This window comes from Antennarius striatus, chromosome 20 (assembly GCF_040054535.1).
Source record: "Antennarius striatus isolate MH-2024 chromosome 20, ASM4005453v1, whole genome shotgun sequence".
Taxonomy (NCBI): Eukaryota; Metazoa; Chordata; class Actinopteri; order Lophiiformes; family Antennariidae; genus Antennarius; species Antennarius striatus.
This window is the reverse complement of record NC_090795.1, coordinates 10,476,307-10,503,324: the sequence shown is the minus strand read 5'-3', so window position 1 is coordinate 10,503,324 and position 27,018 is coordinate 10,476,307. Positions and strand designations below refer to the sequence as shown.

General features: G+C 39.0%; 1 protein-coding gene across 6 annotated transcripts in view; it reads left to right on the top strand.

The window, feature by feature from the left end:
• Window positions 1–27,018, top strand: part of ctnnd2a (catenin (cadherin-associated protein), delta 2a) — a 223,506-nt gene that overhangs the window by 168,905 nt on the left and 27,583 nt on the right. For 4 of the 6 annotated variants that reach the window (XR_011039039.1, XM_068343823.1, XM_068343821.1 and 1 more), the window contains exons 15-19: window positions 6,279–6,465; window positions 16,198–16,315; window positions 20,027–20,209; window positions 23,232–23,417; window positions 25,535–25,685. Coding sequence is in view for 5 of the 6 variants with exons in the window: in XM_068343823.1 (XP_068199924.1) it covers window positions 6,279–6,465; window positions 16,198–16,315; window positions 20,027–20,209; window positions 23,232–23,417; window positions 25,535–25,685 (825 nt within the window). In the remaining variant the exon portion in view is untranslated. The remainder of the gene's footprint in view (window positions 1–6,278; window positions 6,466–16,197; window positions 16,316–20,026; window positions 20,210–23,231; window positions 23,418–25,534; window positions 25,686–27,018) is intronic. The other 2 variants (XM_068343824.1, XM_068343822.1) reach the window with 1 other exon arrangement.

Below are 27,018 nucleotides of genomic sequence, written 5' to 3'. Positions count from 1 at the left end.
TGACCTTGACCTTTAGAAAACTAGATCAAATTTCAACTTTTGTACTCATTGCTGATCTTTGGGGGGCGGTCACGTGATACCGTACACGCATTCTATTGGCTGAGGGCATCCGGAAGTGCGCTATGCTCTATGAGTGCGTCTCAGACTTCCGTGACACACAAAAGTGCTTTAAACAGTCTATCAAAGTGTGAGGAAAAAGTAATACAGATAGAAGGTGGTTTAATATCAGTATGGGGAGGGTTCATGAACATATAAATTACCGTAAATAATAAGGTAAATAGTTTTTCACTCTAACGCGGAATTCGTTAATCGCGTGTGGTTTCTGGAACACATTAACCGCAAGGAATGACGGCGCACTGTATGCTTTTTTTACGCACACATCTCTGAAACCTGATGAGATTTCATCAAAAAACAAAAAGCAACATTTTCAGGAAGCCAGAGGCACAAAAATGTGTATGTCTGTGTACAATGTTGAATTTAGGGGTGTTGTCGGATGTTGCAGTCTCTGACTGACTTGTTTTATGCTGCATTGGTGATTGACACTATTAATCAATGAAACCACTTGGCTGAGACTCATAAAATGCTATTGGAGCCTACCCCAGCTGCCTAGGGGTGTGAGGCAGAGTACACTCCGGGCTTGACGCCAGTGCACCGCGGAGCCACATGTAAACAGACAACCACGTACACACACACACACACACACACACCAGGGGAGCTTGGTATTGTGAGTTCACCTAAGCTCCGTGTTTTTAGAGGTGGGAGGAAGCTGGAGAACCTGGAGAGAACCCACGTAGACACGGGGAGAACATACAAACTCCACACAGAGTGGGACTCGAACCGGGAACCACCTTGCTGTGCTGCGACAGGGCTACCCATTGTGCCTTCATGGCCCCCAAAGTGCTATTGTATTTGCTTTACTTTTATTTTATCCACAAAAAGCAGCCAGCTGCTGCTATGTCTACAGAATGTTGCTCTTGATGTGTACAAGTTCAGCTACCACAACACAAATGTCAGATTAACCAAGATTCTAAAGGCACCTGATAACTGCTATTTAAATTATCTATAGCCTCATTTGAGTTGTTTTAAATATATTTCCACTTTATGTCCACGCTTTCCACAGTAATGCATAGTTAATGTTGCAATTTTGATAATACTGAGGTTTTTTTCTTCAAGAGGGCATAATCATAGGTGGAAAAAATCAAAGCATTTTAGTGCAAAACAGAAGGGCGAGTTTTGAACTAGATCCAAAAGAAGACACACAGATAATAACCCGGTGATAAAGGTGAGTTTATTATAATTAAGTTAGGCCGATGAAAGCAGGTGACAGGCAGGTGGATGAGGGGAGAGAGAGAGACAGGCTGACTGAGGCTGGTGGCAGCAGGATTGGACAGCGTGGGCAGATGGAATATTTGACTCAAGTGATCCTCAGCACAGGAGAAAGGAGCTATTAGCAAGAGCCATAAGGAAAAAATGTATTACATAGTAGTACATACAGTACACATTGCTAAGCATCCAAAAGAGCGACAAGGTATGTAAGAAGCATCTATCGATTAAAACCAAAGCAATTAACTCTTGTTAACTTGTCTGGACTTGAGTACAGCAAGAACACTTTGATCTACATTTATTACTCAGATTCTGTTCCTTTCAAAGCTTGACCTAATTACTAATCAGTGGCTAAGTGGTTTGAATGCCAGCAAATGGCAGTCGCTGACCATCAGAGCGTTGTTGAAAGCAGTGATGCATGCTCAAATTACATAAATAGACAGAATCATCAGCTGCCGGAGTCAAAGTGGAAGTAGTAATGAACAAATCAGTCTCCTCATTACTGCCTTCATCAAATCATGTTTTAGTTCTCTGGGATTAAATAATCTTCTTAAAACAATGAGACAGGATAGAAGTTTGGTGACCAGAAAAAAACCTTATCTTATCCATGTTATCTATCTTGCTGCTGGTTCTGAAGATTACATTTGGACCAGCTTTATTGTCTTCATGGTTGTCAGTGTGATGTAGATAGAACACAGTCAAGGCCGTTGGACTTTTCTGTTAAAGTTCAGTCAATGCAGAGGCGTTCGGTATCAGAAGGACACACTTTTCCTTACTCATGACCAGTCTTTGAGGCAGTGGACCACCCCATGACCCCGCGGCAGCTAATTCCACCTGCTGAAGAGAGCAATAAGAATACTTTGTTTTGTTCTTCTTTATTTTTGAAAACTGAAACATGCAGATTCTATTCCTTTAAGGCATAGTCTTTTTTTGCAGCTGTTCAGAAGCTCAGTGGGCAATAGTTATTTTCATATCAACCCTAATTGAAGCCGTAGCTCCTGAACTTCTTTGAAGAGCTCTTGTGGACGGAAATCCATCATAGTCATTATGGCAATTCCTCTGAGGAAATAGAATGCTTTCACCTGAATGACTTTTATGCTGATGCTATATTGCTGTGAAATTGTCCATGCCCCGCAGAAATGTCTCTGCTGTGTTCTCACAGGCAGTTACAATTTATCCACTGTTCAGGGACTCACTGAGTCTAGGACAGCTTTCCACTAACGCTGAGTGGAAAGTTGTATGACCCCAGGGTCATGACAGCAACACCTGTAACATCGTCCAAGAGCAATGCATATGTTTTGATTTTCCCTGCACAAGTTTCAGTCGACATATGAGGTACATAGTCTATTATATGTTTTGTTTTACCCATCACCAGTTTCTGACCCCGCAGCTAACTAATTCAGATAAAGTTGCACAGATGAAGGCTGTTTAATAAAACATTGCCACTTGAGGCCTAACTTTCTCACTAACTCTTAACTCTCCCCTTACAAGTCATACTCTCATTTATTCATGAATTCATGCAATCATCTCCCCATTTCCCCAAACCATCCAACTCCTAGAAAACTGTCCGTCAAGTGTCTTCAGGGAACAAGTCATAGGAGGGTGAGAACGTGATAAAGACAAAGAGAGAGAAAAGAAACACACACACACACATACACACACACACACACACACACACACACACACACACACACACACACACACACACACACACACACACACACACACACACACACATAATGGATCCAGTATGATGTCATTGCCAGTGGGTCACCTGATCATATGCCCATAAGGACTCTTGGCTTACTGGAGCATTACAAATCTATGTTTCTAGGGTAGACAGGTGTGTGTGTGTGTGTGTGTGTGTGTGTGTGTGTGTGTGTGTGTGTGTGTGTGTGTGTGTGTGTGTGTGTGTGTGTGTGTGTGTGTGTGTGTGTGTGTGTGTGTGTGTGTGTGTGTGTGTGTGTGTGTGTGTGTGTGTGTGTGTGTGTGTGTGTGTGTGTGTGTGTGTGTGAGTCCAGTCCAATGATAGTGGCGCACACAATGTCCTTGCCTGGGGGGAACACGTGGAAGTCAATTCCTTTGAATTTTCAGTCTTGTCTTTGGGTGAAAGCAAAATAAATAAAAGGGGAAATAACATCTTAACCTCATCTTCTCATAGCCGTTTGTCTTGCGGGTTTGAACAAATTGTTTTGTAAAAAATGAGTGCATCACTTTGACAGACAACAGATTCTAGGCTCTCCTCAGATGCTGCTCCAGCATGATTGCAATCACACACTGAAAACACTGTCCTCTTGAGGACCGACAGTGAGAGAGAACAGAAACAGGGTGAGAAACAGAGAGAGAAAGCACTCAAGATTACATGAGAAGTATTTTGCCCAATATGTGTATCTTCACCCCCACTAAGTCTCTCTCTACGTGTTTATGGATGGTTGAGCTTTTACTTTGGCTTTGAAAGAACCTGTGAGAGGAGAGAAACTGAGAGCAAAGGATACTTGAGACATGAGTTCACTGGAAAATGAAGGCAAATAATTGTGTGCCTCAACAGACAATTTAATATTCTTTGTGCAGGTATGAAGGGAACGGGACATACCGCTGATAATAACGAATGAAAACGGCCAGAGAAGAGCATGAAGAATTTTCTCTCCTAACCTAGGACACTGTTATTTCAGCCTTGTCATGGGAAGATAACCTCAGAGTGTGAGAACTTTGCAACTTCGTAACACGCACACGCATGCACACACACACACACACACACACACACACACACACACACACACACACACACACACACACACACACACACACACACACACACACACACACAGATATACTTGATTTTATCCAATTTTTCATCTCTTCATCTTTACTTGCACTTACTTTCTTTTTTTCTCAGTAACATTTTTGCTCCTTGTTTGGTTTTCATATTAGATTTGAAATTAATGTTATTTGAGAATCACATCTTTCATCAGAAAGAAACCTTTTTGCTCTTTCATTATTTCGTTATTTTTTCATGTCTGCCAAAGACTTTAATTTCCTATCTTTTCTAAATCTTTTTTCCTCCATATTTGACATGTGCTATTCTTGCATATTATTGCTCTTCCCCTTTCTTTTTTGGCCTGATTCCCCTCCCATCCCTTTGTCTGTCACTTGCAGCTTGTCATGGGTGACACCAGCACAGTATTTTGCAAGGCATGAAGACTGGCATTTCTTTTGGTGACACAAAACTGGCGGTTCTGCACTTTACTTATGACATGTCAGCAAAGTGAAGCTTAAATAATCTCTTATCTTTAGCTTCTCCTTTTTTTATTTTGACATATGCTTGACACAGTAGTTTTTGTTTCAAAAAATGATTTTAGTCATCTCTGAAAGGGTCAAAGTTTACTAACTTTCCTGAGGCTTTTAGAATTTCATTGTCTTCCTCAACCTAACTATTGCTGCTGTGTCAGATGACACACAGCATCTGTAATTGCTATTTCTGACCTCCCATCCCTTATGTTTCATTTAAATTCAAGTCTGACAACACAAGAGTAAAAAATTGGATTGTGCATATTGTATTGTGAAATGAACAGGACTTCCTTTAGCTGCCTGACAGCTTCTATGGGTACGGTTGATTGCCCTCAGAGGAAAGTGTTTTCAGTAGTGGTCATATTTTATCTGTGGGATCACTGTGTAAATGGCATCTGTCATCTGGGACCCGTGACATCTGGAGCCTGACACCAAACATGTGCTGACCTCTAACACTGCTTTTTTTTTAAAAATAGTTTGTCACATAAAAATGTGTTGCATGTCTCCTCTGTTGTCTCAATCTGTTCCTGTCTCACTGAACATCACTCATCTCCTCCGGCTTCGTCTTTCTCTAATCGATATTCCGTCTTAGTGTTTTCCATCATTTTCTATCCCTTGCACTGTGGATAGAGAGAAACGGTTCAAGCAGCAGGGACTAGTTAACACATCTGGAGTGTGATGAAATGTGTGTCTGTGTATACCCATACTGTGTGATTAAATATTACAGTAGCACAAGTCTTGTGTCTTCAAAGTGCTGGACGGTCCCTATAAGGGCATTACCAGCAACACTATTATTTTCCTATGTAATAACATGTAGACTTTCAGATTCTTCTGCCAACTTTCAGATTTGAACACGCTATTAGGAACAGTGACTACATGTCTGAGTATGTTTGAAATGTAGATGTGCATGTGTGTGCCTGTTCTTCACTGGGCGGTGTTTGATAAACGACGCACCGGTCGGAAGCTGGCATCCTGCCTGGACCAACAAACTAATTGAAACTAATTAATTTCCACAGATGTCAGAAGTGTACGTTAGACTGACAATTCAAGGGTGATGAAAACAAATGAGGAGTGATTTTCTCCTCACGATGCCAATCTTGAAGTACCTTCATACTTCATTTGTGATGTGTGAGACTGGAGAAAAAAAGAGGTGTGTGAGCTAAGTCAAAAAGAGGGCTGCATATGGATGTATATAGGAACACAGGTTTAACTTTGATAATTATTAGACAGAAAAAAGACATGAACGTCACTTTTCTGTAAACTAGAAAGAGGCTTTATTGTTATATTTAGATGAGTGTATGACCTGACTTCAAATAAAGAACACAAACCCATCAGACATTAAGTTGTGTGCCTTCTGATATGGAATCCTTGAACAGCCATCATTATAATGGCTAATATGACGTTTAAAATTTCACATGGCTATTGCAGCAGTCCTGAACTGGTTCATATTAGTAAATGTTTTACAATCATAAAGAACGTTTGCAGGGAAAACTTTTCCATAAAGGTTCAGGTACTGTATTTCGGGAGAGCTCTATGAAATCAATTGACATCCCTCTGTCAGCAATGTCATCCATTTATATAATTAACATTTATTTCATTGTTATATTCAAGCCTAATATTAATTAGCTCTTTACACAGTGTTTGTTTGTGTTTTCCATATTGAATAGGTGTGTTGTGGAACCTGTCATCATGTGATGCCCTGAAGATGCCAATTATCCAGGATGCCCTGGCCGTTCTGACCAATAGTGTCATCATACCTCACTCCAACTGGGACTCTTCACCTAATCAACATGATGACCGCAAACTCCACCTCCATACCTCCCAGGTCCTTCGCAATGCTACAGGCTGCCTCAGGTAAAAGCAGTACACACATGCACACAATGCAAACATAGAATGTGGATATATGTATTTATATAGGTATTTTCTTTGTCTTTGTTGTCTCTTGATAACAAAGACGTGTACTATGGTATTATTCACAACAGTGCTTTGTGTGTGTCTGTTGTCAGAATGATTGTTGACTGTGAATCGTCATCGCTATGTAATTACAGATGCATGTGTTCACAAACTATAACCAGTAGTTTTGCACAATTGTTTCACACTCTTTCATTTCTCAGTCTCACTCACTTTAACTTGTGCTAGTAACCATGGTGATGATTCCTCCAAAACTTGAGCAGCGTGCTGGTACAATATGTTCCTTAAATCTTGAAACATTGAGAGGGAATCCACATTTATGTAGGTCACAATGTTTAAATGATGGAAATCAGAGACATCCTGTCATAAATGATCAACTTCTTAAATTTAAGATTCATGAACACATTAAATGGGGCTTAACTTCATTCTGCTGGTTATCGATAATTGACCTATTAAAACTTGAGCTGGCAGCAAAAATGTTCTAAATGATAAAAAGTTAGTTATTCATTCATCGTCTTGAAAATGAGTTGATCGCACAGTGATTGTGTGGCAGAGTGGATCGCACTGTTGCCTCACAGCAAGAAGGTACCGGGTTTGATTCTTGTGTTTGCAGAGTTTTTCCTGTTCTTTCCATGTCTGTGTGTGATCTGTCCAGGTTCTCCTGCTTTGTAACACCAAAAACATGCAGTTTAGGTGAATTGATCCCTCTAAATTGACCATAGCTCTGAGTGTGTGCATGGGTAGTTGTTTGTCTTTCTTGTGGCTATGCGATGCCTTGGCAGCACATCCTGGGTGTACCCCACTTCTCCCCCATGGCCAGCTGCGATAGATACCAGCAACACCCGTGACCCACAAAGCGGAGAGGCCGCTGTATACCAGACAATTACATTTGTCTCATCTACAAGAAAAGGCATGGATGTATATTAATGCTAACTACTTGCAATTGTAGTCAGTCTAGATTCAACTCATGTCTACTCCTTATTCATTTGTTTAACACTCGTATAAATTATTTAGACATATTATAGTTTTGATTTTTATGTGTGTTGTATTTGATATGCATATTGTTAGCATAAACAAAGCACTGTCCATGATCTAATGAGCAACATTTGTTCATGTATGTGGATGCACGCTCCAACAACATCTCAGATGGCTGGGAGTTTCAGAAAAAAAGAAAGTCCACTTGTCTCCGTTGAGCAATATACTTAATCTTCCACCAGCAGGCTTCGGATTAGACCACACCCACTGGGTTTGCAGAACTCCTCTCCAGCTGTTTTGCATAGTTATTCACAGCTATGGAACACCCCTGAAATCATTGCAAAGCCTGTTTGAAGATGCTATAAAGTTTAAGGTGTGCATGTGTCTGTGTGTGCCGTCAACACACCAAGGCAAAAGCTACAGATGTTCTAGTCGTTTTTCCATTTGTGATCACATGAAATGTGAATACCAGCTTGGAAAATTGTGCAGCCAAAAAATCCAAAATGTATAATCATGAGTATTGTCCTGTTTGTTTTTTGGTTTGTTTGTTTGCTTCTGGATGTAAATGTGTTATGGCCAGACTTCCTTGTCTGCTGGCTGAAGAGTAAAATGTTTCTCTCCTGCCAGTCAGTGAGAAGACAGCGATCCAACCCTGGTAATTTCATCTGAATCAAATGTTATTCATTTCAGCATGTAAACTGTTAGTGGTGCTGTAGCTCCATTCCTCTGTGCTTCCTGACTAATGTGTTCCATTCCAGAGGATCTACTGCCAAATACACCAATCTGATTTGTAATATTAATTTGAATCACAGCTTTTGTTTCCTGGTGTATTGTGTGGATGTACTTTTAAATAGTGTAGCATAAATAATTGCTTTGAAGATAAAAATAAAAAAAATCCACAATGCTAATGACCATAAAAGGCCCAGCATTGGAGGCATGTGGTACCCAATAAGACAATTATAGAATTGGACCCATGAATTCCACTGGTAGTGTTCCATATGCAGTTAGTGTACCAGTGTCTAAGGGATGTTATGATTTTGTTTGCTTTGTGTTGTTGTTTTTGTTTTGTTATTTTTATTTTATTAATTTTCTTTTATTATGCTGTTATGTTTTTTTATTATTTTTATTCTGTTTTGGGAATTTTTTTTTTTTTGTGCAATATAAGTTAGAGTCACAATTTCATTCCACTGCTTTTTTGTTTTGTTTTGTTTTGGGGAAGGGGGGTGGTCTTACAGTTTTGAATAATTACATTTACATTTTCATTACAAAAAGATCCTAAACAAAAATGTATGTACAGAATAATGGTATCTGTCATGTGAAATTATTATTCTGTGTAGTATTATAAATAACACCTTGTGCATCAGCGTTTATGAGTGGAGTATCACTTTGTAAACCTTCCACATATGCAAATATAGTTTATAAATTGATTTATTTCATGAATAGGCTTTTACTCTTTAGTGCCAACTAGCTGAAGTGCTTTGGGGTTCATATGTTGTTCTGATTTTATTGAAAAACGCATACAGTACTTACTGTATGTATGTACAAGATAACACATAAGCTATAAAATAAATGATAGAAAGATGTCAAATTATCAATAAATTATAGAAATGTGTAAAAACAAAACTCAGAGAGATTTGAGCTGGGTACCGTTCAAATGTAATTAAATTATACTGTTTCATGGAAATTATGTTACAGAAAGGAAAAACAGGAAATAAAAATACTATATATAATGCACAAATTAGCAAACACAAAATTATGTAAGTATGTAAAAAAAATTAAACAAAATCATAATTATGAAAGATTAATGGATTTTATATAAATATAATTGATTAGTACAAAATAGATTACATAGAAATTTAAAAATGCACAGTATGAATTCATTTTTAATACATTGAAATGCATCCCTAAAATTAATGTGTATGGTGAGTGTACATACATTGACTCAATTCTGTAAAATTATGACATTATGAAAGAAGAGATGACTGTAAACAGTTAAACAAAACATATCAAAAGAAAACTTGCTTCACTTTATTTCTATTGATGCAAATTGAAGAAAGTTTTTCAAAAGTCACTTGACAATTCTTTGTTTCCGAAAGAAAATTCCATCACTACACTGGAATATCAAAACTCGAAAGTGAAAATCTATCACATTACATGCATGGGTAGATACCATTAAAAGTACATGAGAAGTATGTGTGAGAAAAAAGGGAGAGCAAAGGGGAGAAGGAGCCCAGAAAGTGGGAGAGGGAGAGACGAACAGCGTCTCACAGAGAGACGCTGAGATACAGGAAGTAATGAAAGTGTTGCTGCTGCTCTCCAGGGTTGTTTTCACTCACTATCTGTTCTGGGGGTTAAAGTGACACAAGGTCACAATGTTCGAGCTCCAGTGTACCACAGCTCAATTTCAGACCTATCACCTCTCTTATTATCTCTTTGTGTGTTTGTGTGTCTGTGCAATGCCAAAGTGTGTCCATGTGAATCCATGTCTATTGGTGTTTGGATATTTGTTGTGTATGCTCTGTGTGAATCAGTTAGAAATCACAGCCAACTTGGGTGGGAGGGGGATGGGGGTGGCATATGATAATAGGAATGAACTGGTGTCAGAGCATCAGGTGTTTCACTTGTGTGTTGGTGTGCTTAGATAACGCTTGAGCCAAGCAGCTAATGATGCTGATGGACCCAAATGTTGTCTCATCGGGTGGTGGGCATTAAAACCCCAATTCGGTCACACAAACGCGCGCACAAGCACACGCACACACACACACACACACACACACACATACACACACACTGTGTAGACGGAAAGCCATTTTGGCTTGGCTGTAAACCAACAACCTGCAAGAAGATAAACAGACCCTGAATTGAGGAGATGGAAACCCCTCCACAGGAGACTTTTCATCTGGTGTGTGTGTGTGTGTGTGTGTGTGTGTGTGTGTGTGTGTGTGTGTGTGTGTGTGTGTGTGTGTGTGTGTGTGTGTGTGTGTGTGTGTGTGTGTGTGTGTGTGTGTGTGTCGTCATCAGGATCACACTCGTGTAAACACTTTCCATTCATTTCCTCTCAGACAGCCACAGTTGTAGGACGGCAGTAGGATGAGTTATGGGACGAGTCCAAAATAAAAGGTTTATGGTCATGAATGGTTTTCTTTCTATATTTATGGGATTCTTGTTAATTGTTTTTTGCATTTTTGTGCCATCTGGTAATGACCCTCTGCTGCCTATGCAATCTTCACACACACACACACACACACACACACACACACACACACACACACACACACACACACACACACACACACACACACACACACCACGCACACACACACACACACACACACACACACACACACACACAGTCAGGCACTCATTGAGAGCCACCACACACCAGCTGTTTAAGACGAAGTCATTTGTTCCTTGAGCAACACTAGACAGCCATCTGTTAGGAGTCACTCGCGTCCCTGGCTTTGCTGTACATGTTACATGAATTCTTTAGAAATGTAGAAAGTCAGCGACTCCAAATTTGCCAGAGATGCACCGTTGCACTTTGGGAGGGAACATGAATATCAATTAAAAAAGGTGATTTCCGTCCTTTAAACATTATAATCAGTGATACAGCAGTAGGATGTATCACTTGTGCATTAGGCTGCCTAATACAGTCTAATACTGTATTAGGCAGCCTAATGCACAAGTATTTTAATCACTTGTGCAGATTAAAATACTGTTTTAATCTGCACAAGTGAGGTGTAATCTAAGATCAGTGACCTGGTGATCAGTGACTTATTATAAGTGACATGGGCTTGTCACATACCTGCAGCATATGAGCAGTTCTTGTTCCATTCTACCAATATATCAACAGCATTGTCTGATGGTTTAACCACAGTTCCTTTGACCCTAAAGCCTCTGAGAGCAAGGAGCTGATTTTAGGAAGCTCCTTGGTTGTGAATATCCCACCTCCAAACAGTATGAAGGGTCAGGAAGTGTCGCAGGTCACTGCTCTCTGAGAGCTGACAATAAACTCACCTTTCTAAACAGTTGTCAAGAAAGCCAGACAATGTCTTGCGCCTACCAGGAAACATAGACGATTTGACATTAGTCAGTGCACTTAATCTGTTCTACAGATCACTACTGAGTGCCCAATAGTTACCAAATCATCCAATCAGCACAGGTAATGAAGAGAGGAACCAGATCACTGGAGACAACACTGGAGACAGTCTTTTTTTGTCTCAATCGACAACCAAAAAGGCATTCACATGCTATAAAAAATTATATAAAACACATATAAAACCCGTGTGTGTGTTTGTGTTTGTGTGTTTGTGTGTTTATGTGTGTGTGTGTGTGTGTGTGTGTGTGTGTCCTTTGTGTAATATATACTATATATCCTTTGTGTAAGTGTTGGATAATACATGATTAAATACTGTAGTTCCAATTGAAACTTTCTGCTGTAGCTGTCCTTGTCCTCCAACAATTTCACCTCAGAGTTCCTCCACAAAAATACATCAACTGTTTGTTTACCTGGTACCAAAAAAACAAGACAAGACTGAGTATCAAAGTTTTACTACTACTAGGACTATTACACAATAATTTTTTTAGACATTCTGAGTTAACATCCTAAAATTACTTTCTCTCTATCACTTACACCGATGGTTCTGTGTCTTTTTGCTCATTAGGTAATTATTTAATGATGCGAGCTAATGACTTAGCCTGAATTAATGAGAGGTGACATCAGATAGAATGAAGTGTAAGCCTGTAATGGACTCGTTAAACAGTAGGGATTAGCACTTAAATTTTAGGGCATTTAGTGACAGACACGCACACTTGGAATACATGCACAGAAGTAATTGAAAACAGCCACAGAGGTGTGTGTGACCTCTTTTAGTATTTTGTACCTGATGAATGTTATCTTATGAAATATTCATTTTAACAAATGCACAGAATATGTTGCCAGACTCCATGAATCTCTTGTGTCAGAGTGAAAACGCAGACAAACAAACCAACATTATCTCAATGTTTTCTGATGCAATGCAGCAAAATGCAAAAATACTTAAGGACTCACCCAATAAGAAGTTAAAAAAAATATTTTTTGCACATCCTGGCCGCATTGTTAGTCAGTAATCAGCATGAAAGGTGTGTTACAAAGAGAAAAAAGAATTTCATTAAAGAACCACTGGTTTACCAGGCTCACAGCAAGAGGGAAAACACAAATCCTCACTCACATATTTGCCATGTGGGCCACATTCATCAAATTCACGCACACGTGCACATATGCAGTTCATGATCCACTAGTCTTTCCAGAAGTTTGTCCAGCAGTGATCAAATACACATAATATATCAAATCACTTTATTTCTAGACATGATTTATTCATGTCCAGGTATTTAAAAAGAACTTGAATGGAAAGTCACTTTTACAAATGTCAAGATATAAGATATATGATCTATCAAAAAAAGACTCCACCTGACTGGATTCCAGCCTGTCTTTCAAGGATGTCATGTTGATATTTTCCAGTTTGATCAAAAGCATGGATGTTCTGGAAAAGCCAGACGTCTTAAAAGTGTTTATATATCTAATATTTTATGAGTTTCGAACATACTTTCAATAAGAAATGAGGTATTCAAATATAGAACCCTTGTTCCACAGCACCCAACCTAAAAATATTTAAACCAGTTCTTTAACTTTATATGGTTTGGCTGTGCAAAACTACAAAATTTAAATTCAAGGAAAATTTATTTTGGAATACCCATCCAGCAATTATCTCCGTCCATGAAAAGCAAAAGCAAAGCAGTAATGCGAGGTTCAGTAAAGCTCCTGGATGTGATAATGGTGAGAGCATGCAAGGCCTTTGTCTTGTATGCTGACTGTTTTTCATTGAAAACTTTGACCATTTTTTAGTGTACACACATTGGATCAAATGTTATTTTCATGCAGTTCTTCATTGTCATTGAGGGAGCATCAGTGCAGAACTCTGATTTTTCAGTTAAATGTCAGTGGTGCACAAACCAGCTTCCTTCACTATCAGCCACGATGAAACATCAGACACATGACTTCATTTAAATCTCAGTAGAAATCGTAACGTTCAAGGCTGAGTGTTAAAGCAGTAAACACTAAAACTTCTCTTTCCTTTGCCGTTTAAACATTAGTCAAGGTGAAGTATTTCCACTTTTTGTTCTTCTTCTATCGACTCGACAGAGAATCGTCTCTCTGCTAAACAGGTTTTCCATTGTGTGCTTGTTGCCCATTTACATTCAAAGCGGGTGAAAATGACTTGACCTTCTCTTGGAGGCAGAGAGCCGTGAACGTGAAGTTTTAATTGAGTTCTTGCATCTTCCTTCATGTCCCTCTTTTCTCTCCTTCTCATCAGTACAATAAATGACTGACCTCTTCTAATAGACTGTTGAAACAGCTGTGATCTCTTTATTATGCCAGCGTGATGGATGAACTTATTCATTCATACTATCCCATTGTCATCCTTCTTGCTTGCTTAATTACAGCTTTTTTTTAAACTTTTTTCTGCCTTCACAAAAAGATATTTAAATTCTTGTTACCAAAATTCAGTAATTGTTGTTAACATGTTGCTCCTCTACTCGGTGCTTTATGGTAAACGATGTAGGACAGCTTTACACACGGGAACACGGGCAGTGTAACACTTGTTATGTGAATCCTGTAATGGTGCATCTGTGTTGCTCACTTGAGGAGTGAATAACGTTACTGAAGGAATATTAACGTCATGTTTATTACTTCTAATAATTAGTGTGTTGATTCTTTTGATACTTTACGCTGTGTTTTGTCAGTTATGTGCAGCCATATCCCTTTATCAATAGGGTATCATAATAGTGGTCTGTTGAAGCATTGCTCTCACATAAAGCAGCCAGTAGATCAGAGGTATAGACATAAAAGCTGTAGCTGTATATTCAAACAGTTCAATTCTAGCTTAAGGCAACTACTGACTTTGTCTTGTCGTTCTCTCCGGTTCCTTTTCAAGACTCAACTCAAACAAAAGAAGCCGCACAGACATTAATAATGAGACAGCCAGGAATTATGAAATCACAAACAGCGGCGGATTGCCTTGCTCGCCAAAAAAAATTACAGCTTGCCAACATGGTCACCAGAGGACATAAATAACTTCAACGTTTCCTCACACAATCATCCAATTAAATCTGCCTGCCTTCAATAAGCAATGCATTATCACTCCACCCATCAATACAGTTACACAGACAAGATTGTGTAATGAAAGAATTTCAGTGGGCATCACCAGCTCATTTTCTATTGTCTTTATGACTGGAAATAAGACGAAAAGATTTAGCAAATTGAGACTCCTGAGGGAATAAGTTGAATTTTTATTTTGTTGGTATTCACTTATGTCTTTGTTATTTACATGCAGAAAGGCAAACCACATGGCTCTGAAACTGGTTGCCTTTGAAACCTTTTTACTCCATGATGCTCCATATTAATTTCTGTATTGCTTATGTCAATCAGAGTTGGAAGGGTGGTGTCGTAGGTCACTGCAAGCACTCTTTCCTCCCCTAAAAGTCCTGGTTCCAAATCCAGCTGAAGACCTGGAACCTGTGTTTGAATTTGTATGTTCCCTCCAGTGACTGCAAGGGTTCTGCGACTTCCCTCCACCACCAAAAACATGCAGTGCAGGTGAATCGGTGACTCTTTCAAGACTTGACCATAAGTGCAAATGGGAATATTCTTTCTCGGAGTTCTCTCTGTCATGCAAGTCACCAGTTCCTTGCAGGACCACATAGAAAGATCTCAGATGATCCAACCTGACACCAGCCCCCCCACCCCCATAACCCTACACAGGATGATAGTAATAAAAGTCATAACTACCCCATGGCTGATTTACATTAATGTTAAGTCTCATTTTAAGTTTAAGCTGTGTCCCTTCATTCTCACATTCAGGTTATTTGATACCATGAATAAACAACATGTATTTTTAACTTAGACTCTTCTACCTCATGCCACACACATCAGTGTCATATTTATTTTCTGAACACTGGCAAATTCGTCAGTATGTGATTCTGAGCGTCTGCATCACTGATAGCTCAATGTTGAAACCCAAACAAACGCAACCCAACACCACCCACCTATTTAAATCATTATCACTGTGCATCATACTGGCCAAGCCACAAATAAAAATGGTATTGTGGAATTAGTAAAGCAGTGTTGCTGTGAAGTTCAGACTCTCTAACAAAAGCACAAAAGAAGACCCCCCCCCCCCTCCAGTTTTGCTTTGGACTCAAGTCAAGTGCCTTAGATTGAAACAAGCCTTCGGGGCACAGATTGAGATGTATCCAGAATTTTAATGTTCCGTTTTCAATTGTTTATTTTAGGAGGAGCCGCCAGCTTCCCCATCTCTCTTCTGTCTTCTCTCTCTCTCTCTCTCTCTCTCTCTCTCTCTCTCTCTCTCTCTCTCTCTCTCTCTCTCTCTCTCTCTCTCTCTCTCTCTCTCTCTCTTTCTCTCTCTCTCACATACATGATTTAAGAAATCAAATCTCTCTCTTTGTCTCTCTCTTTTTCTTTCTCTCCCTCCTTTGCTTTTGTCTATCCTCTTGTTTCCAGCTTTTTCTTTCATCTGCCTTTTTTTATCGTCTTTCATCATCATGTCTCTGTCTTTCACTATTGACAATCTTCTTTTTCCCGTTTGGCAATCAAAGACACGTGTATCTACTCTGACCCCATGTGTCCTTTGTGTGTTGCAGGAATGTAAGCTCTGCGGGTGAAGAGGCAAGACGAAGGATGAGGGAATGTGACGGCCTGACAGATGCTCTGCTCTTCGTCATCCAGACCTCTCTGGGCAGCAGTGAGATCGACAGCAAGGTGCGAGGGACTGAATATCTTAGCTTGTGTTTGTGCACTGAGCGTGACTTTGCCTGCATAAATAATAAAATATGTGTTTCTTCAACGTGCTTTGTGCTGAAACCATTTTAGACATGATTATCATTCAATAAATGTGTATTTATAAATACTACCTTCCAACCACTCTGACTCTGTGGTAGACACAGGCAAACTGTGGAAATATTCTCATTGCACAGGAGGTGAGAAATTAAGGAACAAAAACAACAATGTTTGAAACCCCTTTCATAGCCACAAGGAAGAATAATTTCAATTTTAGTTTTCAACAAAAATAGAGGTCATGTATTATTTAAATTCAAAGTGTAGCAACACTTCTTTATGCCAACTAAGCTGCCAGTAGTCAACATTGAGCGGGTTTATGTTCATTTTGTGTTTTTCTGCATGAGGACATGTTCATGTTGTGTGTTTATGAGACATTATGTGGGGGCCAGTCAATAGTACATAAACAGTGTCATGGATGGCTGAGTTTTCAAGGTCTCCCCATCTCCCAGACTCTCTAAATGGCCATCTTTAATCACTGTTTAACCGTCCGCCCTCTTCACCGTCTGACTGCAGTCACCAGAGAAGTGCTGTCGCCACAGTAACGCTACAGTTGGCAAGACAACTAGCGAGTGGTGACAGCTGAAACTGCACTGAGCTGTAGCCACATTTTCATTGTTTTACCGCTCCTCTTTTTCCTGACTGCCTCAACCCAGATCACATTCTTCTCACACTGTATAATAATCAGCTTGTGTAATTGGGAGACTAGTTTTTCGGTCAAACTCATTTTCACCGAGGTGCCACATCAGTGTAATGGCTCTCCTCAAAGGGCCATATGTAACTTATAAATGTAAGCAAATGTAACTCGATGTAATGTAAAATAAATGTAACTACTCCTTAATGTTAAATAGCTCTGAATTTATTACTTATTTCAAGTTACAAACATTACAGTTGCACAGAAAAAAATGTGTTTTTTGTTTCTCTGTTAAAAAATAAATTCTTTTAATTTATCAGGTTATGAAGCCCACATAACTCCATCAATCAAAGGTCAGACTATTCATGTGAATAAAGAAAAATAACATCTAACACAGGTTAGGACATTAACTTTGTTCAAAATGTTTTTGTCAAAGTTAAAATAGGGTTAATTACTGCATTGTGGGAAATGTAGTTTTTGGTCAAAGCACTCTTTTGACCTATTTATTTTTAGACACTGACCTTTTATGCTCTCATGGGCCACATACAATTATGTGGCGGGTCACATTTGGCATTGAGTTTGACACATATCAAATTCAGAAGTACATCACAGAAAGAATCAGAAAAAGCTTGTATTACTCCAGTTTCCAATCATTTATGCAGATTATTTTGTTTAAGTGACTTATTTAATATCACTCTCCTTTAACAAGAAAGTTAAAGTCTCAGTCTCTGCTCTCTCCTCCTTGCCTTTCAAACTCCAGATCATAAAAATATTCACTATATGTAATGTGACAGTTTTGTTTTTTACTTGATGGTCCCATTAAACTCATTTACAGATTAGTACCATTACATTGTAAGGAGATGCACAGACGAGAGGATGTTTCAGAGAGATTTAAATGTGTAATGATACACAGAGCCAATTAACTTGATACAGTAATTTAAAATGATGGTACAAGACATGATAGACGCTGCACATTGTTCTCAATGTGCAATAGCTATAATGGAGACTTTTCATCCGTTATATGATGTTGATATTTAAGACTTTGCATTAATGTGATTGTCATTGAGGCAGATTTTTACTGCAAGTTCATTGATATATGTAGCGTTTAGCCCCAGTGGAGTATTAGATGGGGACAAATGCAGTACAGCAGTACAAGGTCATACACACAAAACATTTCAGCTACATAAGAACCAATGTGGGAATTTTTTTTTTATAATATAGTGGCTAGATCTACAGAGAGGGCCAAACATATGCCCAATATTCATGTACATTTCCTTATTCAGAAAATATTGTTTGTCTTTTGCTTTACAACTTTGGGAAAAGACACACATAATAAGGTAGTTTGCAGATTGTTGTTGTTTGAGCACACTCTTTGAACTGAGGATATCAGAGTTTTGTTTTTTTTTAATTTAGTAACCGTAGTAAGATATAAGTACGTAAAAGATATATGATTACAGTTCATACACTGTAAAGACAAAACAGGAACCTTTTTTTTTTTTTTTTAATTGTTGAATTTCGTGCATCACAAATTCATTAATATCAAATGTCCTAGCTGAACTACCTATGATTTTAACTCATAAACCTATGGTTCAAAAATGACCAAAACAGTTACTATTCTTTACTATGTCAACACAATCTCATATGGGAGATGTTTATCCATCTTAGAGCTCCAGTGGGAAAGGAAACATCAAGTGCTTCTGGACGTCTCTGTGTAGGTGCAGTCTTATGCTCTGTTCAACACGTCAGACTTAGCGATTTCCAAACTCTGCTGCATCCATGTCAGATGGGAATGATAAAATCTCCCTTATAAATAAAATTCTCATTGACATCTTCCTTGCATTACCAGTGAGGATCATGGGAATCCTCCCCATCAAAGCCTTCCATCCCACACGATATAAGCACAGCATCACTGTAGATTAAAGATGATTTTGAAGCTCCACTCAAAAATGTGATGGAACTTCAGGGGTCACCCAGATTCAACCTGAGGCCACCAACTGTGTCTCTGGTCCCACCCCTGGGTCTGTCAGTGATCCTGCATGATCCTTTGTGTTTTTGGTTCCGTTCAGGAACTGATCCCAACAGCTGGTCGTCACGTGCGGACTGTGATCGCTAGGTAATCAGTTTGAAACCAAGGTCAAGAATATTCATCCACATCCACAAACAATGAACTGATTAAATTAAAGTATTAAATATTTAGATAAAATGTAATTGAAATGTAACTTCTACTTAATTCTGTTATGTGAATAGAATTTCAGGCATGACTGCATCTCCTCAGTGAGAGGCATTGTTATATTTGTTTTATCCCTTGAGGTTGTTCACTTCCACTCCTGGTTGTTTTTGTGTAAACTAATGGTCAGACAGAGGAAAGACTGATGATTTGTCTTTGTTAATTTCTGCTCTATTACCTTGATGGCTCTCCTTTTAGCTCTCAGTGATGCTAAACACACACGAGTGCACATGCAAGCAGAAACACACAGTGAAAGCACACACTCCAATGGATGTTCTGCAAGGATTAGTTTGCTTTCATTCTGCGGCACACTCACTTGATCATCAGCAAGTTTGCCTCTGAACCTGGTGTTTAATGGGGTGTGATACAATATGTTAGGCTCATCATTTTTCCTCATTTGCGTGAGATCCTTCTAATCTCATTTCAAAGTCGCACCGAACAAAATATGGAAGCATATCACCTGAGATTATCATTCTCCTTTCTTTCCCATCTCTCTGTCTCTCACTCTCTCCATCTGTCTGGCTTGTGGGTGGGGGTGGAAGGGCAATAGAGTAAAAGTGTGAGAGTGGGTGGTTTTTATTAGCATGTTTCGACTTTGACTTTGTGCTGTTGTTTAAAGCCTTATGTTTCATTAAATAGCATCAACAAATATCCTGCCTAAAATTTTTCTTTTTATGTCTCAATGTATTTCTATTTCTTCTTTTCATTAGCCTTCTCTCCACACTCTCTGACACACTCACGTTATCTCATCTCTCCCAACGCTCTTTATCTCCAGACGGTAGAGAACTGTGTTTGCATCCTGAGGAACCTGTCGTATCGTTTGGCCGCTGAGACATCCCACGGCCAACAGGGGGGCCTGGAGGAGCTGGACGGCCTGCTCTGTGACGCCAACGGCCGCGATAGTGAAAGCTCTGGTTGTTGGGGGAAAAAGAAGAAGAAAAAGAAGGGAGCTGATCAGGTAAGACAAGAGATAATAGATGATGAGGACAAGGAAATAATGGTAGTCAGATTAATATAATGGGTGAAAATGTCCAATCCACAATGTTTCATTGGTGTTGTCCGGCTGTAGGTTGGATCTATCCAGTTAATACCTCGCCTTTCACCCAATGTCCATCCCCCCATAACCCTGCATGGGATCAAAATTATTTTTAAAGCCCACTGCCCATGTAGGCTGATGATTGGACAGGTGCTCAACACAGAAATGCGATAAGATGAAAAGCACTTCTTTTTGTTATAAATTGTTGTGGTGTAATGCTAATACTTAAGCTTCAGCTCATATGTTTCATAATTTGTAATATAGACAGCTGTGCCGATCGTAGAAGACTATTCTATTCAGGTTTTATTCTTCACTTGTCTGTATTTGTTCACATGGGATCAAAAAGGAACAGCTGTCAAGGTGAAGCAGGAATACAATGGGAATGGTTGAGGCACTTCAGAGTACTTCAGTTGAAAAGTCTACACTTTTATATAATAGATTTGTCCATATACCTCTCTTTAGCTGTCTTTATAACATTTATGTATTTGACAATGTTTCTTTTTCTTACACTTACAATGCTTTTTTTTTTACATATCACCTGATGTGCTGGGTGTACCCAGAAAAAGTGCTTAAGAGTATAAAACAAATTCAATGTGGAAAAACAACAGAAAAACATGATAAGGAAAATGAACACGTGATAAAGTGACAGGTCAAGCAGACAGTGTGTTCAGAGCCACTCATTAGGGAACAAGCAAGACATTGGATTCATAAGCTGGAGAAATTAATGGCAGCTCATTAAAATAATGTTCTTCAACAACAGCCTCCTGTTATTGTTTCCAAACGCAGAAATAAAAAACATCATTCAGATTGAGAAGAAGACGAAAGATTAAAACCTCCAAGGAAGTAGCATCTCTCCTTTTGTAAGACGTGAAACAATTATATTTTAACTGCAAAATGTGCAGTGGATGCCTCTGATCACTCATCATATTATTATATTGCTCTAATGACAAGGGCCGTTCGGTTCATTGTTGAACATCAGATTTCAGAGTTTTACACACAGCTGTGTTTAGATCTGATTAATTTAATTCATCATCGGATAATCCAAACCAAGACCCGCTTTGACGCTTCCCAGTGGACTTGTTTTACATAATATAAACACAAAACAAACACATGACAGACATTAACTGATTTTTTTTAATTTTTTTTTTATGAAGACAGAGAAAGTGTGATCAGTAAATGATGCAGGTTTAATACATTTAAAAAATATGTGATGCAACATTGATTCAGATTTCTTGGTTTTTTGACACAGATGCTAATTCAGGCAGATCTGAAAGAAAAAGTTGTAGAAAACCAAACATACTGCTGGTGAATAGACCGCTGCAGAGAAACTAAAACAGTGGTATGGGCGAGGAGAAACAGAAAGACAGTTGTAGTCTCCTTAATCATTCGTTAGAGGCTAAAGTAGGAAGGCCAAGGAGTGTTGTGGGAACCAAAACATACTTAATGGACCAGTGGGATACAGACAAGGTTTTAGTTATCAGAAATACTAATCAAGGCTTTACAGTGAAGTTTCTAATATTTCAGATATATACACTTAGACGTTGCCAAACATGACAGAACATTATGTGACTTTTTAGCTGAAGGGATGAAGAACTTGGTCAACTATTTAGCAAAAGTGAAAAATTGTTGTATGGATTATGATTTGAAAACAATATATTATTGTTTAAAAAATATTAACTCAACATTTTATAAACTTACGATTTTGCTACATCTCATGCAGAAGCAAATATATTTGAATTGGGTTTTTTTTTTATATTTAATCATTAGAGAATATTAAGTGCACACATTAATTTTGTGCATGTATATTTCATATGTAGTGTGTCTCTAGGCAACAGAAAGCACTCCACTATGAGAGATGATGCTCTTATTCCACTGTCTCTACACACTTCAAAATATAATAAGCCTTTGATTTATATGATCAGAGGATCTATGTATAGATGAAAACACACACACACACACACACACACACACACACACACACACACACACACTCACTCACACACTTCGCAGCACCTCTCTCAAGACACACGGTAACCTAGTTTACCTTGAAACAGGGGGAGGAGGGGAGGCAGCAGAGCAAAACCAAGAAGGTCAATAGGGAGAGGGGGAAGACAGAAAACTGGAGAGAGATGGATGGAAATAGAATTAGAAAACAAGAGGAGGAAGGAAAGAAAGTGAGTAAGAAAACAAGAGGAAGGTAGAGGGAAAGAATTGACAGGAGAGAAAAAGGGGATGGGATTTTAATGTTGGGCAGTGGAGAAAATAGAAACAAAGGTGGAGAGGGAGAAAAAAGATAGCTTGGGGTTCATTCCTGCTTGAAAGAGGTGTGGGCATGTCACTCAACAAAAGCTTCAAACATCATCTATTGTAGTGGAGGAAAAAGGGGGAGAGATGTGAAGAGCCTTTGGTTTATTTGTCAAAGCGAATGTAGGAGTCAAACACTCTCTAATGTCAGTCTCTCTTAACATGCATCTCTGTTCTCACTCTATCTCTTTCACTACCCCCCTCCATCACCATTCTCCCCTACTTAACAGGTTGACAGGGAGTCATCTACTCAGTCTTTGACTGTTAATAGGTGTACTGGGTGGAGCTGCAGTTTGCAGTGAGACGTTAAATGCATCCTGACACAGTGCAGCCTGCTCATCCCCAGATTCCATGAATATTACACGTCTGGAATCAGATCAGTACCCAAAAAAGGGAAATTGGAAACAATTTGAAACTAAAACAATCATGGTCTCTGCTCTTAGAATAATTCACTGCTTAGTAGTGTGTAGTGTAACTTAAAACCCTATCGAACATTATGATTAGCTAACCTACAGTGATTTCACTTTTTACCTTAGTTGCAGTGATACACAGGTATACAGAAGCTCAGTCCCTTTCAAGCAGAAAATGTACTGAAAAATAACTTGTCCGTTTGACATGTATTCTGTCTGTTCCTTCACAGTGGGATGGCGTGGGCCCCTTTCCAGACACGGCAGAGCCCCCGAAAGGAGTTCAGATGCTGTGGCACCCCACAATTGTGAAACCTTACCTCACCCTGCTGTCTGAATGCTCCAATCCTGACACCCTAGAAGGAGCAGCCGGAGCACTGCAGAACCTGGCTGCAGGCAGCTGGAAGGTAATACCAAGGGTAAAAAAAACGCTCTCATTCCCAAATTTTTCGTTCTTGAGTCATCTTTTTTGTACATAAATATGGGCCACGGACTAGAGTTTTGTCTTGTAAATATTCTCTAAATCATAGGCAAAGTTATCATACTTCTGTTTTCTGTGGTAAAATTATTAAAACACTCACACACACACACACACACACACACACACGCACACACACACACACACACACACACACACACACACACAGTATATAAACTAACAATTAGTCTTTCAAAGAATGCAAATTCTACGGGACGCTGTTGCCATGTCATAAATGTAGGGGCAAATAAATGTATTGTAATATCAAATGTAATCTCATATCAGTGCCAGTTTGTATCAGGAACACTGCAGCAGGTTGGGTTTGTGACAACATTTCAATCCTCAGTTAAAATTCAGGGTTATCTTTGTTAGAATTCAGACGCTGGTTCAGTTGCAGTAAAAGCCACACAGAAAATGAACTCCAGAACGCAATCAGTTGAAATAATGTTCTGTTTGTTTGCTACACCACCCTGCTGACTTTGAAATGTTTTGAGCACAATCCCATTTTACAAACATTTTATGTGCTCTATAGTATATTATATTGTTCAGTAGGAATGCAATAACTATAATAATGTAAAGGCTTCAAGCCTGAAAACCCCAGAGAGCAGAGCCAAGGTTCAGCAGCAGCTGACTGATGGAGGCAGCTTGGTGGTAATAATGTATGAGTCATGGAGTCATATTGGAGAGTGTTAGTGAGGGCAGTGGTGGCCTTGAGGGAGGTATATATAAGGGTAAAAGACAGAAAGTATGAGGGCATAACCTTACAATGACCTTGATATCATAAAATTATTTTGTCGGTTGTTGCTTGTAAATCTGGAACTGTTTTTAGCTGCTTAGTCGAAATGTTTTGTTGCTTTTAATGTATGACAAACTCGATTTCATGAGGAAACTGTGGTCGGGGAAGCACACTATGGATGATGGGATGTCTCTTAGATGTTAAGTGGTGGGTGGGTGGTGTGCGTATCTGATTTTGATTTTTTTCTTTCAGTATTTCCATTCTTTTGGCAGAGAATCAGAGAAAAATGCAGGAGAACGATGCACAAAAGACAAGGGATAGAGTTGCCGAAAAAACTGTATCAGTTGTCTGACGGCGTAGTGTATGCTCTCCTCACTGAACTCTTGGTTAATGTTTGCAATCACTTCCCACCAAGGCTGAATTGTTTCTTAAAATGATAAATCAAATATTGCCAATTTTGCTATCTGACAAAAAGAATGTTTCTTACCATTTCCTTCAAAGGTAAACAAAAGTTTTTGCTTGACATTTACCGACATCTATTCACAGAGGCTGCATCACCCTAGACTTTTCCAGATTTAAAAAAAAAAAAAAAAAACAAGGCAGCTGCACTTGAGCTGTTCAGGGTTGAGTGGTCCATTTAGACATACCTTGATGGTTATTGAAGGAGGATAGAGTGGTCTCCAAGCTCAAAACTCTCCTCTCTGGTTCACATAATTCGCCCTCTCACAGTATATCACTTCTGAGACCATATAATGCCTTGGCCACTCTCATATTGCCCCTGAATATATCATCTCCCACTCAACCTCGCCCAATCGTGCCTCATCTTTCTTTTGCTTATTCCTTCCACAACTGCTTTATTCAAAGTTTTCCTCTACTTTAAATATCAAAGGAATAAAATACTCTTCATAAGACAAAAAGTGATATGGATGGTATAAACAAAAATATCTTGCAGTGCACAGGTATGCAAGGTCAACCAAAGACAAAATATACATAAGGAGTAAGTAAGGTGGATAGATTTAGCACTTTTAGCACATGCCGTGTGATTGTCATGTGGAAACCGTAATAATTAGCTTCCTTTCCTTTCTCAAATTGAAAAGACTAGACATTTAAAATTAAAATTCTGAATCAATAATTGGCTCTAAATTGTCATAAAACTCCCACAGCCTTCCTCTTACAATGAACATTGCCAAAGGAAATACACAGTAGAACCATTTGATAAAAAATTTCTTTTTGTGCTTAATATTTCAAGTTCATCCCACTTTCATGTCCCAGTGTGGGAAGTTCAGGCTGTTAAAGAATCCTTCCTCTGCTCTCTCTCTCAGTGGTCTGTGTACATCCGGGCTGCTGTACGTAAGGACAAAGGCCTCCCCATCCTGGTGGAGTTACTGCGGATAGACAACGACAAGGTGGTGTGTGCCGTGGCCACAGCCCTAAGAAATATGGCTTTGGACATCAGGAACAAGGAGCTCATTGGTGAGTACAGAATGATAAAGAGATCAAATGGTGAAACATCCCTTTGCATGTTGAACACATCCTTTTGCATGGATCACTGGCATTTTTAATCAGCCCACATGAATTTGGATGCCTGCAGTATCATGCTTGGTTGCAGTCTTTGGTGTTTTTTGTGAAAAACTAACTGACAAACATTCTCATCTCTAATTGCATTATCTTGTACTATTCTACTGTGGTCTGTTCCTGTCATATTGTTTTCATGTACACTCAGTCAAGACGTTGTGTTCGAGTGATGTTAAATAAGAGGAAAAGGTCTGTAACCATTTAAATCAGCTTGAAGTCATTTATTTAACATGACTTTCAGCCTGTGGCAAAACTTTGACCCATTTAGTGAAGTTATTGACGAAGCATGTGATGAGAAAGGTTTCCTTGTGTTCTGAAACTACACTGCTCTGCAGCTGTGATATATTAGAACACCATGATGAAACCTGTGGTGTGATGCAGTGGAAGTTATTGCCGTAGAGTGGAGTTTCTTTACTGTGCAATGAAGTTTAATCATTTCATGGCTTCATTAACTGAGACAAATGGTGATGCGGAAGAGATGATGAATCAAATGTGGCTCTTTTCTCACATGCTCTGCTATGTGGTCGAGCCTCAGTCATGTAACCTGCAGCACATGATGCTACATTGTTAATTGTGTGCACATACACGTATGATTTTCTGCTTGTGTGTGTGCATTCAAGCACATGACATCACCCTTCTCCATCTCTGGTATCTCTGATTATCGTGGTTTCTTGGTGGGCTCAATGGTTTCTATAGCAACCCCCAGTCTTAGGCAAGAGGAGCCTCTATGGGTTTTGCTGGGCGTTGTAAGAGTGACAAGGAATGCCGACGACAATGCCCAACACGCCCAGTCAGTGATGGTCTGGCAGTCACACAGCAGCAGATTACAAGGATAATTGAATATTTATACTACAATCAGAGTGATTTGCATGTTTTAGTTGTTTTGTTTTTTTGTTGTTCTTTAAATTAAATGATGACACACAGAAGAGGAAACTACTCTAATGAAAAAGACATAAATTCATGTATATTCGACGGTCAGTATGAAGTGTGAGCCATTTGCTCAGACATTGTTAAAATAAACGTTTCATGTGACTGGGATTGTACTGAAAAGATTTTGTATACACTGATTTGAGTTAATCAGTTCCTCCATTTAATATTTTAATATAAAAATAGTATTTTTGCTTTGAAATCACTTAACTAATCGAAGTAATTGGTGGTTCTTATTAATTTATTTATTTTTCGGTTTTCTACAGTTTCCCAGGCAAAGCCGGATAAAGTGGAGAATTAGCTG